The sequence below is a fragment of the Heterodontus francisci genome, chromosome 6, assembly GCF_036365525.1.
Source record: "Heterodontus francisci isolate sHetFra1 chromosome 6, sHetFra1.hap1, whole genome shotgun sequence".
NCBI classification, from domain to species: domain Eukaryota; kingdom Metazoa; phylum Chordata; class Chondrichthyes; order Heterodontiformes; family Heterodontidae; genus Heterodontus; species Heterodontus francisci.
The window spans coordinates 122,904,318-122,925,410 of record NC_090376.1 but is presented as its reverse complement, the minus strand read 5'-3'; the positions used below and the strand labels follow the sequence as shown (position 1 = coordinate 122,925,410).

At 41.7% G+C, this 21,093-nt stretch overlaps 1 protein-coding gene across 2 annotated transcripts in view; it reads left to right on the top strand.

Annotated features, from left to right (window-relative positions):
- kpnb3 (karyopherin (importin) beta 3) overlaps positions 1–21,093 on the top strand; it is a 72,217-nt gene that overhangs the window by 49,355 nt on the left and 1,769 nt on the right. Inside the window, exons 16-26 of one of the 2 annotated variants that reach the window (XM_068034257.1) lie at positions 709–841; positions 6,986–7,107; positions 8,958–9,054; positions 9,666–9,838; positions 10,996–11,107; positions 11,321–11,376; positions 11,580–11,702; positions 11,798–12,017; positions 13,683–13,911; positions 17,265–17,406; positions 19,126–19,161. In XM_068034257.1, the coding sequence (XP_067890358.1) occupies positions 709–841; positions 6,986–7,107; positions 8,958–9,054; positions 9,666–9,838; positions 10,996–11,107; positions 11,321–11,376; positions 11,580–11,702; positions 11,798–12,017; positions 13,683–13,911; positions 17,265–17,406; positions 19,126–19,161 (1,443 nt within the window). The remainder of the gene's footprint in view (positions 1–708; positions 842–6,985; positions 7,108–8,957; positions 9,055–9,665; positions 9,839–10,995; positions 11,108–11,320; positions 11,377–11,579; positions 11,703–11,797; positions 12,018–13,682; positions 13,912–17,264; positions 17,407–19,125; positions 19,162–21,093) is intronic. The other variant, XM_068034258.1, reaches the window with a different exon arrangement.

Here is a 21,093-nt window from a genome sequence, read left to right as displayed (position 1 = left end):
CTGATTCATTAATGCCTTTTGGTGAAGGGAATCTGCCATTCTTACCTGGTCTGGCCTATGTGTTTGACTCTTAACTGCCCTCTGAGATGGCAGAGCAAGCCACTCAGTTGTACAAAAATTGTTGCACAAAGCTATAATCCACATGGAGTGCTGTGGTTCAAGAAGGTGGCTCAACACCACCTTGAGGGCAATTAGGGATGGACAATAAATGCTGGCCTGGCTAGCAACACTCACATTCTGTGGAAAAAATTCTTGGAGTACCATAAATGTCGTATTTAAATTATTAACAGCATTGCTAATGCTTGATGAGTACTGCAACAGTAATCCACACATTTGCAGAATATCAATTTATGTAGAAACAAATTGGAAATCCATTTTCAAACTAAAATGATTTTTAATTCTCGCTTCAATCAACTAATTGACGTGTCGTTATTCGCAAAACAAATGTACATTTTCTTTGGTATTTTGTGAACAAGGCTTGATTAGACTTGTCTAAACTTAAAGAACCATGAATGCCTCTCTGAATAAACTGTTAATACTAAAATTCCTGCCTTGTCTTACTGCGTGACTGTGTGTATATTATATATGTGTATGTGTATACATATGTCTCATACTATGGATCTGACTATTAATTGTTAGCTCTGGAAGGGAAAGATAAGAGATTTGAAGCTTAGGCTGTCACTTGGACTCATTTTCTCTTTCTCATAGATATCTTATATGATCTCTGCTTGGGCAAGAATGTGCAAGATCCTTGGTAAGGAGTTCCAGCAATATCTTCCTGTTGTTATGGGACCACTGATGAAGACTGCTTCGATTAAACCTGAAGTAGCCCTCCTAGACAGTAAGTACAGCAGATGCACATAAGCTTGCTTTTCCTTCCTGCCCTCATCCATTCTGCATGGGAATGTTATGAGTTGTATGTTGAAAGTAGGCTGACCGCTTTGTGTTTTTCCTGTTCAGTAAACCTTGATCCTACTGACTTGAGTATTAGTGATACTGTTTTGGGCAAGCAGGTAGAATAGCAAAGCATTCACAGTACAGAAACAGGCCATTCAGCCCAACGGGTCCATGCTGATGTATACCAATTATATTTAGGTAACTACTTGTACTTTACAAAACAGTTTATTTATGCTGGAACTACCCTGGTGAGTATTATCCTCAGGCTCGAGTTAAGACCAACTGTGGCTCTCTTGAAAGCTATTGGGTAAGATCACTTTATAGTTTTAGGAATAAACCCTGCAAATCAAAAGATACCAAGCCAACTCTAAGTCTCCATGTAAATCACCTAGAATCATTAAAAATGAAAGCAAAGTACTGCTGATGCTGGAAATCTAAAATAAAAACAGTAAGTGCTGGAAATACACAGGTTTGGCAGAATATGTGGAGAGAAAAACAGTTAACATTTCAGGTCTGTGACTTTTCAGAACTGGGCAATCTTCTGTTTCGTAAATTTTCTATGGTTCTATGGTTAGAAATGTAATCGGTTTTGAGCAGTGAAAGGTGGGGAGGGGGGTAAGAGGAACAAAACAGAAGGTCTGTTAGGGCGGAGGGTGGGGCAGATTAAATGAGAAAAATGTCATGGGAGAAAGGGCAGAGGGAGTGGTAGCCATTGTAAAAGACATAGCATCTGTACAGAGAGTGTTCATGGCAGAATAATTAACAGCTCTGTCCAAAAGCAAAAACATGAAAAGCAAGTTTAAAACAGGCACATGGTTTTAAAAAAAATCAAAATGGCGGTCATACTCTGAAGTTGCTGAACTTAATGTTGAATCCCGAGGGTTGTAGAGGGCCTAATCGGAACATAAGGTGCTGTTCCTTGAGCTTATGTTGAGTTTCACTGAAACACTGCAGCAGACCGAGGACAGAAATGTGGGCGAGAGCAGGGTGGTGAATTAAAATGCCAAGCACTCGGAAGCTCGGGGTCATGCTTGCAAACTGAGCGGAGACGTTCTGCAAAGCGGTCTCCCAATCTGCGTGTCGAGGAGACCGCATTGTGAGCAGCAAATACAGTATCATAAATTTAAAGAAGTAAATCACCTGGAAGGAGTGTTTGGGGCCTTGGTTGGTGAGGAGGTAAAAGGGCAGGTATTACATCTCCTGCAATTGCTTGGGAAGGGAACGAGGTATCGAGGGTGATGGAGGAGTGGACCCGGTGTCGTGGAGGGAATGGCCCCTTCGGAATGCTGAAAGGGGAGGGGAAGCTGTGTTTAGTGGTGGCATCACGCTTTAGGTGGCAAAAATGGCGGAGGATGGTCCTTCGGATGTGAAGGCTGGTGGGGTAGTAAGTGAGGACAAGGGGAACTCTGACACGGTTCTGGGAGGGAGGGCAAGGGGTGAGGGCAGAAATGTGGGAAATTGATCAGACACTGTGGGCGGCACAGTGGCGCAGTGGTTAGCACTGCAGCCTCACAGCTCCAGCGACCCGGGTTCAATTCTGGGTACTGCTTGTGTGGAGTTTGCAAGTTCTCCCTGTGTCTGCGTGGGTTTCCTCCCACATGCCAAAAGACTTGCAGGTTGGTAGGTAAATTGGTTATTATAAATTGCTCCTAGTATAGGTAGGTGGTAGGGAAATATAGGGACAGGTGGGGACGTGGTAGGAATATGGGATTAGTGTAGGATTAGTATAAATGGGTGGTTGATGGTCAGCACAGACTCGGTGGGCCGAAGGGCCTGTTTCAGTGCTGTATCTCTAAACTAAACTAAACGGTCGAGGTCCCTGTCAACCACAGTGGGGGGGAAATCCTCAGTTGAGGAAAAAGAAAGACATATCCGAGGCACTGTTGTGGTAGGTTGCAACATCAAAGCAGATGTGACGGAGACTGAGAAACTAGGAGAATGGAATGGAGTCCTTGCAGGAGGCAGGGTGTGAGTAAATGTAGTCGAGGTAGCAGCTGTGGGAGTCAGTGGGCTTATAATGAATCGTAGTATCCAGCCTATCCCCAGAAATGGAGACCGAGAAGTCAAGGAAGGGAAGTGTTGGCGATGGACCTTGTGAAGGTGAGAGAAGGGTGAAAACTGGAAGCGAAGTTAAAGTTTTCCAGTTCGGGGCGAGAGCAGCAACTAGCACTGATTCAGTCATCAATGAAAAATATTGGGGGAGGGGACCTGAATAGGACTGGAACAAAGTGTTAGACATACCCTACAAAGAGACGGTCTTAACTAAGACCCATGCCGGTACCCATAGCAACACCTTTTATTTAGAGGAAGTGAGGTGGAGTTGAAGGAGATGTTCGTTGTGAGAACGGGTTCAGCCAGGCGGAGGAGGGTGATGGTGGATGGGGACTAGTTGGGCTTCTGTTCAAGGAAGAGACGGAGAGCTTTCAGACTGTCCTGGTGGGGGATGGAGGTGTAGCGAAATTGGACGTCCATAGCGAAGAGGAGGTGGTTAGAGCCAGGCAACTGGAAATTGTTGAAATGGCATAGGGTGTCAGAGGAGTCATGGTTGTAGATGGGAAGAGACTGGACAAGGGGAGAAAAAATAGAATCAAGATAGGAGGAAATAAGTTCAGTGGGCAGGAACAGGCTGAAACGATGGTCCTGCCAGGACAGTTCTGTTTGTGGATTTTGGGAAGGAGGTAGAAGTGGGTTGTTTGAGGTTGTGGGACTATGAGGTGGGAAGCTGGAGAGGGAAGATCTCCAGAGGAAATGAGGTCAGTGACAGTCCTGGAGACTGGCTTGATGTTCGGTGGTGGGGCAATTGTCCGGGGGAAGGTAGGAAGAAGTGTCTGAGAATTGGTGTTCAGCCTCTGCAAGGGTAGAGATAGGTGTGCCAAACAACATCGGCACTGCCCTTGTCAGCAGGTTTGATAACATTAGGGTTAGACCTGAGAGAATGGAGTGCAGTAAGTTCAGAGGGAGACTGGTTAGAGTGAGCGAAGGAGCAGAGAAACTAAGACGGCTGATGTCACGCCGACAGTTCAAAAGATCAAGAGCGGGTAGGGAGCGCAGCGAAGGTTTACCAGACTGATTCCTGAGATGACAGGATTGACGCATGAGGAGAGATTGAGTCGGTTAGGATTATATTCGCTGAGGGGGGATCTTATAGAAATCTATAAAATTCTAACAGGACTTGACAGAGTAGATACAGGAAAGATGTTCCCGATGGTGGGGGAGTCCAGAACCAGGGTTCATAGTCTAAGGATACGGGGTAAACCTTTCAGGACTGAGATGAGGAGAAATTTCTTCACCCAGAGAGTGGTGAGCCTGTGGAATTCGCTACCACAGAAAGCAGTTGAGGCCAAAACATTGTATGTTTTCAAGAAGGAGTTAGATATAGCTCTTGGGGTGAAAGGGATTAAAGGATATGGAGCGAAAGCGGGAACAAGTTACTGAGTTGGATGATCAGCCACGATCATAATGAATGGCGGAGCAGGCTCGAAGGGCCGAATGGCCTACTCCTGCTCCTATTTTCTATGTTTCTATGTTGAGGCCAGAGGGAGGGGTCCAATGAAGGGAGAATATTTGAGGCAGATGAATGGGTTTGCTGGTTGGAGGAAGGATCCCTGGCTAAAGGAGTGAGCCCAAAGCGACAGAAGAAGAGCTCAACATCATGCCGAGTGCGGTGGGAGCATAAGGGGATAAAACTGAGTCCTTTACTGAGTGCAGATTGTTCACCGAGAGAGGGTATGGTGAAAACATGGCAAGGGGTGAGACTGGAAGAAGTGATGGGATCAGAGGGAAATGAAGGGAAAGAAAGATTTGGAGGATGATTGGTACCCTTGAGCTGCTGGAACTTGCATTCCTTAATACCTGAAAGGAAGAGAAAAAGTTTTTTGTTAATGCATCGGATAAGATGATGGGTGAAATGAAACTGTGGAGAAGGACAGCTTTGAAATAGGGTGAGCTGGTGCTGCAAGAGAACCTGCACGCCCCCCCCCCCCCCCTTTCACTTGCTCAAAACCTATTCTATTTCTAACCTTTGCTCGTTCTGAGGAAAGGTCACATACTTGAAACATTAATTCTGGTTCGTTCTCCACATATGCTGCCAGACCTGGTGTGTATTTCCAGCACTTACTGTTTTTATTACTTAGAATCATTACTCTTGACCAGTGTTGTGCTGGAAAACATGTCTGTTTGTGCATGTTTGCTGAGTGAAGGATTGAATTCAATAGTTAATTTTAGCCTGCTGACACTTGAGTTGCACATGGGCTAATTAGTTAATGGTTGCAGGCGCACATGGACCTGGACCCATGCACACAATACAGCTTCCATTCAGGCAAGTACAGGAGGCATTGGGGAAGATTGGAGGGAGGTATATTCAACATAAAGGAGTCTAAACTCACATAGATTCCAGTCAAATGCAAGCCTTGGGTGCTGAAAATGTTTTTAAAATCATAGTCCTCTTTTTAGTTGAAGTTTAATAAAAAGCATATGCGTCTCCTTAAAAACTGCTATTTAGTTCAGATGTAGCCATGATCTATTGCACTGAAATGCTCTGCTTCATGGACTCTTTATAGCACTGATACATTGCTGCTGTTGGAAGAGTGAAGGGATTCCCTGAATTGTAGATTATAATTTTCCCTCAAAAATAGGCAGGTGAAGCAAAGCTTTGAAATGGAGGGCAGTTTAATTTAGGGTAGGCTGAGGTTACCATTAAACTAGTACTTTCATCAAAATGCAGACAAGATCATACAGCTTCCTAACTGGCTGTGACATTTGAGCACCAGCAATGTGTTCTTTTGGAAGTAGATAAGCTTTTACTCAGTTGATGAAAATCAACCTCTGCCTTTTGGACTGAAGGTAGCACTCACAGAAGGAACCAATTTCCTTTTGTTTGAAGAACTGGCCAAGTTGGTTTTTGCCCTTCCAGCAAGATTTGTTCGTTTGTGTATTCAACCCGCAAATTAATGTTTTGTTAAAACTGAAACTACAGACCGTTTCTGCTGGTGTTCAGTGCGTCTTGAGTCATCACCCTTAAAGTTGCTATGAATTAGTGGGAAAAGGTTTTGAACTCCATTCTACAGGAAATCTGCTCAAAATTAAGGTGACAGCCGTGGTTCAGTGGGTAGGAATCCAGTTTCTGAGTCAGAGACTTGAACAGAATTGGCTTCCATGTTTCACGTGTAACAATAGTGTTTACGCTTCAAAAGGATTTCATTGGCTCTAAAGCACTTTGGGACATTCTGGGCTGTGACTGGTGCTATTGAAATGCAAGTCTATATAAAACAGTCACCAACTTGATTAGCATGAGTGGAAAAATCATCTGGCTTGAGTTTCAGTGGCTCATAAATTGAAATTTTGGCAGCACTGTCATATTAGTGCTTTTTAATATATACAGTTGTACTCTGCTCCTTTTAATCAGTCATTTTTGCCCCCTCCCAAAAAATTGACTTCTCCCGTAATTCCAATGATGCAACTTCAGATTATTAGGAGTAGACAGTACAAATGGAAGTATACTGAAATATGAATTTTAATTTATTTTGCATTAAGGGAATCTTTTTTTAAACTTGTGGCACTTGTGTTTCAGTAGTGTACCAGAACTAACAAAATGCCTTTCTTCACAGAGGTGAAACTAGTATTTTATGGTAGTTGTTGCTTTTTGGCTTCACAGTTGGTCCCTGTTTAGTGTGGCAACAGTAGAAATTCTAAAGAACGTTATCAGGGACTGGTGCATTTAAGTAGCATCTCTCCTACCACAGCCCTCAGGGATCTCAGTGCTCCTCTAATTCTGGCCTATTGTACTTCCCCCTCCATTTTCATCTCTCCACCATTGTTGGCCGTGCCTCCAGCTGCCTCGGCCCTAACGTCTTGAATTCTGATCTCCCCGCCACACCCAAATCTGTCTACCTCTCTCTCCTTTAAGACCCTCCTTAAAACCTACCTGTTTGACCGAGCTTTTGATCGCCTGTCCTAATAACTCCATATGTTGCTCAGTGTCCAGTTGCGTTTGCTAACACTCCTTCGGATGTTTTACTACTTTAAAGATGCCATAGGAATGCAAGTTGTTGAGCATGATGTATAAAGTACATGTTAATTTTTTTATTAGCACAAGATATGGAGAATATGAGTGAGGATGACGGCTGGGAATTTGTAAACCTTGGTGATCAACAGAGTTTTGGAATCAAAACCGCAGGGTTAGAGGAGAAAGCGACAGCTTGTCAAATGCTGGTGGGTGGTAATTTGACTTTCATTTATACAGCCTGTGTTAAACTGTTTCTTTTTAAGCAAGATGTTTTATCAGCGCATGATATGCAATTACTTGAAAGAGAATAAAATATCGAGATTTGATCAGCTGAAAGATGCAGATGGAATAAAATGCAGCACCTACTTTATTGCACAGTAGTGTCTTTTTATTCCTTTACGCTCACACGGTGAGTGTTATTTAAAATACACGTCTTCAAAAGTAAACCCAAGGTTTTCTTATTTTTAGGAGCATAGTTATAATTCTAAAAATACTGAGGCTATAAAGCTGGATTGGAAAGTTGGAAGGTTTCGCTAACTGGCTGAAATATAGGCCTGCTGTAAACAAAGTAGGAATGGGCATTTAACACTGGGCATTTCAGATTCAGACGGTAAATGAACTGCACGGTGTACCAGATCAGGAAGATCCCCACCTTCGTTAAAATAACAATGCTGGAAATACTCAGCAGCTCAGGCAGCATCTGTGCAGAGAGAAACAGAGTTAATGTTTCAACGTTAACTCTGTTTCTCTCTCCACAAATGCTGCCTGAACTGGTGAGTATTTCTAGCATTTTCTGTTTTTATTTCAGATTTCCAGCATCTGCAATATTTTTCTTTTGTGCTGTAGTGTTTCAGGCTGATGCCCTTTCATAAGAATGGGAAAGGGTTAGAGATTTAAATTTTTAAGTAAGAACCATCGCAAGAGTTAAAGCGGGGAGGGGGTGAAAAGAACAAAGTGAGGTCTGTGATGGGGTGGACAGCAGTAGTGATGAAATGACAAAAAAAAATGGTGCAAGGCAAAAAGGAGTAATAATGGGATAAGTAAGGAAGCAAAAGATGGGTCCAGAGGAGGGGTAGATGGTAAAAGCACAATTATCACCAGCTGCTGCTCTCTGGGGGAAAAATTGGAGAGGTGGTTATGATCTAAAGTTGTTGAACTCTGTGGACACCAGAAGGCTGTAAAGTGCCTCATTGAAATATGAGGTGATGTTCCTGCAGCTTCTGTTGAGATTCATTGTAACAGTGTCGGAGGCTAAGGACAGAGAGTGAGAGTGGGACGGAGAAGAGTCTTAGTTGAGGAAGGGGGACACACCACAGTTGGCGTCAGGGTCTTAAAGGGGGAAAAACATTCTTAATGGCATTCCCAAGCCCACTGGAGGTGCAGATTCTGGCCAACACTGCTGCAAGTGCACCCAAGGATATCAGCAAGGAAAGAATTAAAACTAGCTGTGATGCTACATGCTTTTTAACAGGAATCCAATGCATCTTACCAGGCTTCAGAGTACTATTTCAACAAACTTGCTGCAAACTTAATTGCTATGTTGGGGAAACATCCACATTCAAGTGTCTGGCTGGGGTTTCAAGGCACTTCATCTCCTGTGCAAGCTGTCTGGTTCCATCTGTCCTAACAAATGGCTCTGAAGTGTAACACGGTGGAAAAATGCGAGTATTATTGGGCGAAATAATGAGCTTTGACTCTCTCGGGTCAGGAAGTTGTCATTAGTTTGGAATTTCTGTAGAAACTGAGCTATTTGCCGATCCAGCTGGAGTTGTGTACTGTTAAATGTTACCACCAGTGCCAATCAACCAGATGCGATTGCATCTTTTAGCAGTTTTATTGGCAAATCAGTGTTTCTATCGATGCATTTGTCCACCCCATAATATGTCCCAGTCACTTAATTGCAAATGCAAGTGAGGTTTTTCTTTTTTTTTAAAGCAGTTGGGTCACAATCTGAACCCAGGGAATTTTTTTTAAAGTGAATGTGTGCTTTTAGTAGTGATTTGAATTCTTTCCACTGATTTTAACTGTATAATCAAATTGTGATTTCTGTCCTTAGGTCTGTTATGCGAAAGAGCTGAAGGAAGGATTTGCCGAGTACACTGAGCAAGTGGTGAAACTTATGGTGCCACTTCTTAAGTTTTACTTTCATGATGATATCCTTTCTTTCAAAGCAACCTCATATATAATTTAAGAGACTCCCCAGGTGCTCTAACAAAATGAGGGGAAATGTCTTGATTCCTATTGAAAAATGTGTTCTATTTAGATAAAATATTTGAGAAGTGTTGTGATATACCATTGAATGGTATATTTTAGAAACTTTCTGTAGAAGAATGCTGTGTTTAATGCTGCTGGAACAATTTATTTACCATATGCTTTGTTTCCAGAATACAAATCAGGACTTTGGGTGAGGTGCTTCATAATTTTTTTTAAAACAAGAATTTGGTGAAAAGAAAATTCTGATCATATCAGGCAGTAATTGACTTAAAACTAGGTGTCAGCTGTGGGTCAGTTGGTAGCACTCTTACCTCTGAATCCGAAGGTTGTGGGTTCACGTTCCATTCCAGGACTTGAGCACAAAAAGTCAGGCTGACATTCCAGTGCAGTACTGAGGGAGTGCTGCACAGTCAGAAGTGCTTCTTTCGGACATTAAACCAAGGAAGTCTTTTTGGGTTATGAATTTAATATTTAATCCTCTTGACAGGTTAAATTTATTTGTCTACTTTTTTTTATATTAGTGATGTGCAGTCTTCCTTAACCATGAAACGTGTTCGTGTTGCTGCAGCTGAATCAATGCCTCTGCTACTTGAATGTGCCCGTGTCCAAGGGCCTGAGTATGTGACACAAATGTGGCATTTTATGTGTGATTCTCTCATCAAAGGAATTGGTACAGAGCCAGATTCTGATGTTCTTTCTGAAATAATGCATTCTTTTGCAAAGGTAATCTTTATATAAAGAGTATAAGAAACATTTATTGCATGAAAAAAATTGGATGCCTCTAAAGATTCATATCAAATAGGGATTTGGTAGTATCTCTTAACATATATGGAGGAGCATTACTTAAAAACATAAATAGGGATAGGAGTGGACCATTTCATTTTTTGAGTCTGCTCTGCCATTTCAGTAAGATCTGCTACCTCAACTGTACCTTCTTGCACTATCCCAATATCCGTGGATTCCCTTAGTGTCCAAGAACCCATCAATCTCTGTCTTGAATATAAAAGAATTGGTTTTGCTGTTATAGAATGTTATAGTTTGTATTGTTATTTGCCACCTGAACAGTTTTAGCTCTAGTTTCCCACTTGCAGTATCCTTCCTTCCTTTGGTTCGTTGCCTACTGTAGATTAATGTAATTAAAACTTACTGAACACGAAGGGAGACACATGGTACAGCCAGTTTAACCTTTGTGTACTGTTACACAAAATAAGGAATACACATGCATAAACTCGCTTTGGTGGGCCCTTTACTTAACAAACAAGCCTACCAAGCTGGACTTTCTTCCATTGTATAGATCTGGAGCATCTTGTCTACACCAAGGTGCTAGATGTCTTTCTGAATGATCAGATGTTGCTGGCAAATTTGCCCGCCTTTAGAATCTGTGCAAAAAAAAATGTCCGTCCCACATTTTAAAAGCCCCCTGCTTGTGCATTCACTGCTCAGCTTGGACTGTCCCAAAAAAAAAAAGCTAATGCCTTTTGGAGAGTTTTTTGCTCAGAATACATTTTTTTACTAAAGTGCTCATAGCCACAGAATCCCTACACATGATAAAAGGATACTGGCAAGCATTTAATTGCAGAATAACTGATCCTGCAGATGCATCTACAGGAACTGAGGCAATCTGCCTGTGAAGAGATCAGGGGAATAGACTGGTCACAGACCTCGAATGGGGAAGGCACGTTGAGGAAGTGATGTCAGTCATCAGTAATGTCAGACTGCTGTAAATGCAGTAGCAAGAGCAAAGCTCGAGTCACTTATGTGGAACACTTGAAATGAAATTAACTGGATTGAGATGTTTCAATGCATTTGTTAATATTGTAAGTTGATTATAAATATTTTATTAATGTAGTTCTTGCATGTTTCTCTCTTTCGATCTTTAGTGTATAGAGTTGATGGGTGAGGGCTGCTTAAACAAGGAACATCTTGAGGAACTGGGAAACATTATGAAGGGGAAGTTAGAGGAACACTTCAAAAATCAAGAATTGAGACAAGGTAAAAATGAAATGCATCTTTACAGTTAATAAACTTGTTAAAAAAAAATTCTCCAGTTTTGGTCATGCTTCATGATGTTTCTGTGCGTTTTTGCTATCACCTCTCTACCTTGTCTTTTCCCTCCATCCCCTCGCTTTCTCTCTCATTCAGTGTGCAAGATATTTAACTATGATTAAATTATAATGTTGTACATATTATTGTTTTTGCCTTTAGCAAAAAGACAAGATGAAGACTATGATGAACAAGTTGAAGAAAACTTGCAGGATGAAGTAATATGTTCTATCTTTATTATAGATTGTTAAATTATCTTAAACTTATCTGCTGTAATATTTCTATAGTCACTAATTTGGTTGCAGGGAGAGAACTGTTGATCTTTTAATAAGAATTCTAAATGGCCTTTTGTGTTAGCTAATTCTAAATTAATTCTGACTGATTTAAGTTTGTGTGTGTAATGTGTTTTAATTGCCTACAGGATGATAGCGATGTTTACATCTTGACTAAAATTTCGGACATCCTGCACTCAATGTTTAGCTGTTATAAAGAAAAAGTGCTGCCATGGTTTGAACAAATTCTACCACTGATAGTCAATCTAATCGTAAGTTTAATGCAGCAAAAATTCCCAGACTACTTTTGCATTGACTCTGATTCTCCCAACGGTTTCAAGCTGATGTGTACTTTTCATTTCTGTAGTGTCCGCACAGACCATGGGCAGACAAGCAATGGGGTTTATGCATCTTTGATGATGTAATTGAGCATTGCAGTCCTACATCCTTTAAATATGCAGAATACTTCCTGAGGCCCATGTTGCAATACATCTGTGACAACAGTCCTGAGGTCAGACAAGCAGCAGCATATGGTATTGGAGTTATGGCACAGTTTGGAGGAGAGAATTACAGGCCATTCTGTACTGGTAGGTTTAATGGGCTTTGGTTTTCTGTTTGTACAGTTGAATGACAAAACAAAAAGTTACAATAAAGCAGAGACCTAGCATGTGATAATGTTCCTTTTGCTGCACACCTTGTTTAGGGTGTGTATTGACATGACATTCTCTTCATTCCAAGCTGCTGTAATGATTTTTAGCATCGCTTGACAAAATGGATTCTCAATTTATAAAGACAATGAGCAGTTAAAAAAAAAAAATCTAATCCATGTCTGTTGGTTACCAAAACTTTCTGTCAAATTTCACCATATGTTTACCATTAGGGTGGGGGCAGAAACATGAGCATGTTGAACTGCGGCTGACTGTTTTAAAGCATTATTGGTGTTATAAATGAGTGCTGGATCCGAGCTGTTTTCACAATGGTGTTAACAGTCCTCTCTGAAAACTTGCTTTGTTTCATTCTGACTTCGAAAGAAATTCTGATCTGTCTTTTAAAAGCCAGCAGCAACCCAAATTGTGTGTATCTTTACATAATTATATAAATCTATTAATGTTTTTCTGTAACCTTATCCAATGTGCGACTTTTTTCTCAAAGTGCAGGAGAAGGTGCCTTTTTAAAGATGGCGCCATATAGTTGCAAATTGTAAGAGAAATGAATGTAATGTGGATTATTTTGTTAATGCTTTGTCTACATTGTTTTGAGCAAACAAGCTCTGATTGCACAAAGGCTTCTCCCTTTAAATTTCAAGTTGCAACCAAAGTGGCTTTGGTTTGGGGTTCCATAATAGTGGTACAAATTTTTGAACACTTTACAATCTAACTTGATTTATTTCTCCTCCCACCCCCCCAACTTTATGCTTGCAGGGAATACGTTTGATTAAAATTCTATTTTCTCAATTTTAGGATAGGTAACTAAGCATTTCAACTTTGCCGTTTTGGAACAAACAATATTGGTGAGGATTAGGATGATAAGTGCTTTGCTCTCTATGGTTCAATAATACTGTAACACTGAAATCTCCTCCATATGCTGCATTTATTCTGTGGGGAAAAATGTGGCATGGAGGTGAAACTTATCACCATAGCTGTATTTTGTATATGTAGCTTAATAGTTATCATACGTGTATATTGTGTAGTATAATGTTCCCTATTTAAACCATATTTTGTCTTAAAGATTAAAACAATTGAACAAATTTTGATGGGGCATGCTTGAATTGAAAGATTTATTCATCACGCGTTGAGTTTTGTTTAATTTTTTTCAGTCTAATTGTTACGTGGCGGTTGAGTTTCTGTGGTATTTGTTGAACTGCGTTCAAATCAGTGAGTAAACTCATTGAGTGCTGAAGTTCAAGCTTCGATTTCCCTATCTGGCTGACCGGGCAATTCTGAGTGCTGCCGGCGGCTAGAGCATGTGTAGGCTGTGTGGGGAGGTGCCACGGTCCTGATCCCTGGTGTCTAATGAGCCCTTGCTGGAGAATGCGTGCTTGTAGGCGACACCGAGAACCAGAGTCAGGATCGACAATTAGATAATCTGATGGCATTCTCTTGTCAGAAGGTGCCTTGTGTCCATGAAATCAGACCACAGTGGGGTGTGGGGGGGAGGGGTTTGCTGTTGGGCAGGGCAGCTGGCAGACAGAAGTCTGTGTTAAATCTGCATCTAGACAGAATAATAAAAATGCTAAAATTTTTCCCCAACAGAGGCAATTCCACTCCTGGTCGGAGTTATTCAAATGGAAGGATCCAAAACCAAAGAAAATATTAATGCAACGGAAAACTGCATATCTGCAGTAGGGAAAGTCATGAAGTGTAGACCAGAATGTGTAAATGTCAATGAGATTTTACCTCATTGGCTCTCGTGGCTACCACTGCATGAAGACAAGGAAGAAGCAGTTCACACTTTCAGTTATCTGTGTGATCTTATTGAAAGGCAAGTTTTTATATCTCTCCATAATTCAGATTCCAGGCAATAGAAATACAAATTTGTGTAATAATTTGTAAAGTGGTGTGAAAAGATGGGGGAATATTTGCAAGGCTGTGGAGTTAAGAGCAGGAGTGTGGGGCTAATTGGATAGCTTTCAATGAGCTGGCACAGGAACAGTGGGCCGAATGGCCTCCTGTGTTTGGTTCTACAAAATGCTATTCAACATGTGTTTACTGATATTAACCTCTTGCGATCAAAGAGGCTTTACTTTCCTTATGGAACCTGTAGGTTGATGAAATTTGTCGCTTTTAAACGCGTAGAAATATTGCTTATATTTAAAGGGATTAAAATGATGCTGATCATTAATTGTAACTACTCGTGCAATTAATTGTGGCTGCCTGGAGCAGTACATAAAATTTGTTCATTTACAGTGGGTTATGGTCTAAAAGCAAGAGAGGTTTAGGATTATAAACAGAAAATGCAGGAAATACGCAGGTCTGGCAGCATCTCTGGAGAGAAATAGAGCTAACCTTTCAAGTCGATGACCTTTCATCAGAACTGGTAGAGATGTATCCGGTTTTAAGCAAGTAGAGACAGGGGAGGAGGGGAAAGGATGAGAAGGGAGGTCTATGATACAGTGGAAGGCAGGATTGATTAAATGACAAAAGGGATGATGGTGAAAGGAGATGGTAATGGGACCAGTAAAGAAACAGAAAATGGGTCCAGAGTCATTACCAGTACCTGCTCTCCAAAAATGGGGTTATGATCTGAAATTGTTGGACTCGTCCAGAAGGCTGTAACGTGTATTTAGGATACCTATCATTTTTAGAGTCCATTTCCTCAGTCATACTGTGCTATTTGTAACAACTTTGCTGCCTTTGTTAGTGCCATATTTATGACCCTTTGAGCTGCTGCACTGGAAGTGCCATGTGGACACCAGATCAATTTCCAACTCCAGCTTTGTTTCCACAGTTTTTCTTTAAACAAAAACAACCAGTAAATCTTTTCATCTGCATAATCATGGTATTCGGAGAGTAAATTCTGTTTCCCTGGTCTTATTGCTAATCTTGCTTGGCTCAATTAACCAGCCATCTTTTATGCAAATTCTGTTGCAATGTAAGGCAATCAAAGAATTGCACAAGAAGTGAAGTTGGAGCGAGGGAGAAAGAAAGTTGGAAGTTGTTTGTGCATCTCCTCACGACAAGCTCTAACTGTACTGACGGAGACCTGGGAGGAGATCATCAACCAATTCTCTGGGAAATGCCACAGTCGTTCTTGCCTGACCCACCACCGGACTATAAAAGAATTTATTCCCGGGGTAGCGGATTTTGCTTGTCTCCATTTGCAGCTCCTTTGCGTTAGAAGAAACCTGCTGCAGTGATCTGACTGACAAGGGGTAATCTGTCTTGCCTTCCTTGTGCTTAAATCGCCTTTGATGCGAAAGGATGCATATTTTGAAACCCTGAATATAGTTGGTCGAGTTGAATCTCTGGTGGTTCTTTTAATTGGTTGGGTAGAGAATGAAAGGGTACAGATTTAATCCTAAAGTAAGGCTAAGAGATCCTGATTTTTTTTTTTCTTTCTGAATCTGAACCGTGCACACTTCACGACACCAGTTGAACCTGAACTGAATCCAGATGCTCTTATTCTATTTTGAGTCCCATCAATACTGGAGACAATTAAAAATGATAGTCAGGCATCTCCTTTGGCGGGGTGGGGGGAAGGAGGGAGTTTCTAACAAGCAGCTGCTGGAACTTTGGGTGATCAGTCGAAGCTCCATTTACCTGTCTAAGTGGCCTTGCTGCTGAGGTTCCCACAGTTGACCAGGAAAGCTCCCCAGGGAATTTTACCCCTGGTATATTGAGTATTTGAAGCAACTAGCTTGTTGTTAATATTTGGAGGTGCATAGTTGTAATGTGTGTCTGAGTAAAAGCTTGTAAATGTATAAAGATTAGGCTCCAGTTCTATCTTCCATCGCCTGACTATCTAGAATAGAACACTTGAGCCAATGTAGATTTTTGATTTCTTCTGAAGCTGTAGATTATCTGCATCGCTTATAGTGGACGTATTTGCCCTAATGCAATTTGACCGCTATACACAGTGGGTGTTTATATGTCAGACACAGAGAATCCCATAGCGCAGGAGCAAGTCTCACTGACTGGCATTTGCTTACCCTAGCCTTTCTTTAGTTCAACACCAATAGTGGGACCTGGTGCCAATAGTCAGAATGCTGATGAATCTTTAAAATCCTGGAACCTTTTAGGAGGTGGTTAGACTGTGGTGGGTGGGGCGTGGGGGTGGAAGGTGACCCTGAATCTGTAATACGAGTTGTCTTATTCCTTCCCATTTCATTAGCACTCTTGCATGTCGGTTACCGATCGTTTATTGGACAAGGAAACTGTTTCTCTATACACATTTAATGTCACTTTTTCAGACTTGGAGAGGAAGGGTTAGGATATAATAGGTAATTGCTCAACTGCCTGCGTTACAGTTTAAGCAGAGCCTTTGTAATTGCTGCTTACAGTGGTGGCAAATGGTCAGTGTCCATTGGCCTGATTATGGGAAGCTGTCTGGCAATAACAGCGACAGTATGAGTGGAGGTGACATTAATTGCTGCTGTGTATTCACTTGAGCCTGTAGATGGTGCTACAGTACCGTGTACCCAGGCACTCTGGAGCATCAACACATGAGTCACATTTTCTTAGACTTAGCAAGCATGATAAATTGATCTTTAAAATATAGTCATCCTAAAGAATTGATGATCTGGATAGATTTATCCAAGAAAACATAAGGCAGTTAACGTTTCCACAGCTTCTATTTATACAGTGCCTTTAACTTAGTAAAGTGTCCCAAGGCACATCACAGGAGGTAAATTTTGACACTGAGCCATGTAAGGAGTTATTGGAACAGGTAACCAAAAATTGTTCAGAGGTAGGTTTTTTTTTTAAAGTGCATCTTGAAGAAGAGGAGAAAGACAGGGGTTTGGGGAGGGAATCCCAGAGCTGAGGTCCTAACCAGCTGAAGGCATGATTGCCAATTGTGAAAGGATGGAAATCGGGGATGCGCTAAAGACCGGAGTTGAAGAGCGCAGTCTTCTCTGAGGGTTGTAAGGCTGGACAAGGTCACAATGATGGGGATACAGGTATAAACTCTTAGAACTGAAAGATACTGCAGATGACTAGCATTTAGAAGGCACAGAACAAGGGGAAAATTGGTTATTAATTTTACAACTAGGTTGGGGAGGGTGAAATGACAAATTTTGCTACTGTTTATAATTTCAAAGCCATCTTGCAATGAGGTTAGTGCAGCGGTCTAAAACTTATAAACGCATTGGTATCATTGTAATGTTTTCTCCACAGTAACAATCCAATCGTTCTTGGACCTAATAATTCCAGCCTTCCCAGAGTGTTTGCTATCATTGCTGATGGTCTTACTAATGAAGCTATAAAGAATGAAGACGCCTGTAGCAAAAGGTTGGCAAATGTAATTCGACAAGTACAGGTAAGTATGACGGAGCATAACTGTAATTAATTATCAGTTGAAGTGCCTTTCAAATCAATAGTTGAGGAAACATATACCATGTATGTTCTATTAAAATTGTCTGGTATGCTAAGATGTACCAAATGAATGTATGTTGCATAATACTAATACATGCAAGTGTGCATAGGAATAGGAGAATTGAGCGATTGAACACGTGACTGAAGAACTGGTGTAAGAGGGAGGGCATCAGATTTCTGAGACATTGAGACTGGCTCTGGGGCAGTTGGGACCTGTACAAGATGGACAGGACTGGAACGAATATCCTCGCAGGGAAGTTTGCTAGTGCTGTTGGGGAGGGTTTAACCTAAATTGTCAGGGAGATGGGAACCTGAGAGGGAGCTCAGATTGGAGGGAAGCAAAACTGGTAACTTGTCAGGGGTGCGGGAAACAGGAGCAAGCATCAGAGAGGAATACCATCATGCACAGAATACTGGGGGAGATAGATAGCACGAGAGGAGGGAATAGTAAGTTATTAGGTGGGGTCAGAGTAAGGGAGAAAGTAATAAAGTCTGAATCAGGGTTTATGTGAATGCACGGACTGTGGTTAACAAGACTGGTGCGGTATTAGCACAGATTGCCATATGGAAATATGATGAAGTGGCTATAACAGAGGCCTGGCTCAAAGAAGGGCAGGACTGGGTGTTTAAATATTCTTGGATACATGGTGTTCAGGAAAGATAGGAAAAAGAAAAAAGGGAGAGGGGTGGTGGTATTGATTAAGGAGAGCATTGCAGTGCTGGAGAAAAAGGATGTCCCAGAGGGGTCGACGACAGAATCAATTTGGCTACAGCTAAGGAACATAAAAGGTGCGGTTACGTTGCTCAGTGTCTATAGGCCACCAGCTAGTGGGAAGGATGAGAAACAAATTTGCAAGGAAATTACAGAGGTGCAAAAATTATAATGGGGGACTTTAATAATCCAAACATAGACTGGGATAATAGTGTAAAGGGCAGTGAGGGGCAAGAGCTCCTAGAGTGTATTCAGGAAAATTTTCTATAACAGTATGTTAGTCCAACGAGAAAGGAGGCACTGCTGGACCTGGTTCTTGGGAATGAGGTGGGCCAAGTGGATCAAGTATCAGTTGGAGAGCATTTAGGGGATAGTGATCATTGTACCATAAGGCTTAGGCTGACTTTGGAAAAGGACAAAGAGCAATCCAGGGTAAGAAATTAACTGGGGGAAGGCCAACTTCAATGGGTTAAGAATGCAGCTGGGGCGAATACATTGGAGTCAAAAGCAGGTAGGAAAACCAATAGATGAACAATGCTGTCTTCAAAGAAGAGAGAGTTTGGGCACAGTTAAGGTTTGTTCCTTGAAGGGGAAAGTGAGGTAAACAAATCCAGAGCTCCCTGGATGACAAAAGAGGTAGAGATTAAGATAAAGAAGAAAAAGTGTGCTTATGACAGATGCCAGGTAGAAAGTACTATTGAGAACTAGGCTGAATATAGAAGGTACAGAGGGGAAGTGTAAAAACAAATAAGAGAAGCAAAGAGAGAGCATGAAAAGAGACTGGCAGCTAGCATTAAAGGAAATCCCAAAGTTTTCGATAGGCATATAAATAGTAAATTGGTGGTAAAAGGAGGAATGGGGCTGTTTAGGGACCAGAAAGGGGATTTACACATGGAGGCAGAGGGCATAGCTGAGGTATTAAATGAATACTTTGCATCTGTCTTTACCAAGGAAGAAGATGCAAACCAGGCAAAGTTGAAAGAGGAGGTAAGTCAGATGCTAGAGGGGTTTAAAATTGATTAAGTATTAGATAGGCGGTCTGTACTTAAAGTGGATAAAGCGCCAGGACCGGATGAGATGCATCCAAGCATACTGAGGGAAGTGAGGGTGGAAATCGCAGAGGCATTGGCCATAATTTTTCAGTCTTCCTTAAACTCGGGGGAGGTGCCAGAAGACTGGAGAATTGCAAAATTGGTGTAAAGATAAGCCCAGCAACTACAGGCCAGTCAGTTTAACTTTGGTGTTGGGAAAACTTGTAGAAAAATAATTCGGGACAAAATCAATAGTCACGAGGATAAATGCAAGTCAATTAAAGAAAGCCAGCATCGATTTCTTAACGGAAAATCTTGTTTAACTAACTTACTGGAGGAGGTAACAGGGGGTTGATGAGGGCAATACTGTTGATGTGGTGTACATGGACTTCCACAAGGCATTTGATACAGTGCCACACAGCAGACTTGCGAGCAAACTTGTAGCTCATGGAATAAAAGGGACGGTAGCAACATGGATACGAAATTGTCTGAGTAACAGGAAACAGAGAAGCGGTTAATGGATGTTTTTCGGGCTGGAAGAAGTTTTGTAGTGGAGTTCCCCAGGGATCAGTATTGGGACCCTTGCTTTTCCTGATGTATATTAATGACCTAGACCTTGGTGTATAGGGCACAATTTCAAAGTTTCAGATGATACGAAACTTGGAAGCATTGTGAACTGTAAGGAGGATAGTGTAGAACTTCAAAAGGAATATAAAGTTGGTGGAATGGGCAGACAGGTGGCAGATGAAGTTCAATGCAGAGAAATGTGAAGTGATTCAGTTTGGTAGGAAGAACATGGAGAGACAATATAAAATAAAGGATACAATTCTAAAGGGGGTGCAGGAGCAGAGGGACCTGGATGTATAAGTCATTGAAAGTGGCAGGACAGGTTGAGAGCATGGTTAATAAAACATACGGTATCCTGGGCTTTATTAATAGGGGTATAGAGTACAAGAGCAAGCAAGTTATGTTGAACTTGTATAAGACACTAGTTTGGCCTCAGATGGAGTATTGCATCCAGTTCTGGGCACCGCACTTTAGGAAGGACGTGAGGGCATTGGAGAGAGTACAGAAAAGATTCACAAAGAATGGTTCCAGGGATGAGGAATTTCAGTTATGAAAATAGATTGGAGAAGTTAGGACTGTGTTCCTTGGAGATTTAGGGCGGCGCAGTGGTTAGCACCGCAGCCTCACAGCTCCAGCGACCCGGGTTCAATTCTGGGTACTGCCTGTGCGGAGTTTGCAAGTTCTCCCTGTGACCGCGTGGGTTTTCGCCGGGTGCGTTTCCTCCTACAGCCAAAGACTTGCAGGTTGATAGGTAAATTGGCCATTATAAATTGCCCCTAGTATAGGTAGGTGGTAGGGGAATTGAGGGAAGGTGGGGATGTGGTAAGAATATGGGATTAGTGTAGGATTAGTATAAATGGGTGGTCGATGTTCGGCACAGACTCTGTGGGCTGAATGGCCTGTTTTAGTGCTGTATCTCTAAATAAATAGAGAAGGCTGAGAGGTGATTTGATAGAGGTATTCAAAATCATGGGTCTGGACAGAGTAGATAGAGAGAAACTGTTCCCACTCGTGAAAGGATCAAGAAAGAGAGGGCACAGATTTAAAGTATTTGGTAAAAGAAGCAAGAGTAACATGAAAAACATTTTCACGCAGCAAATGGTTAAGGTCTGGAATGCACTATCTGAGAGTGTGGTGGAGGCAGGTTCAATTGAAGCCTTCAAAAGGGAATTAGTTATATGAAAAGGAAGAATGCGCAGGGTTACAGAGAGAAGGCGGGGGAATGGAACTGAGGGAATTGCACTTTCAGAGAGCTAGTGTGGACACAATGGGCCGAATGGCCACCTCCTGCACTGTAACGATTCTGTGATTCAATGTACTG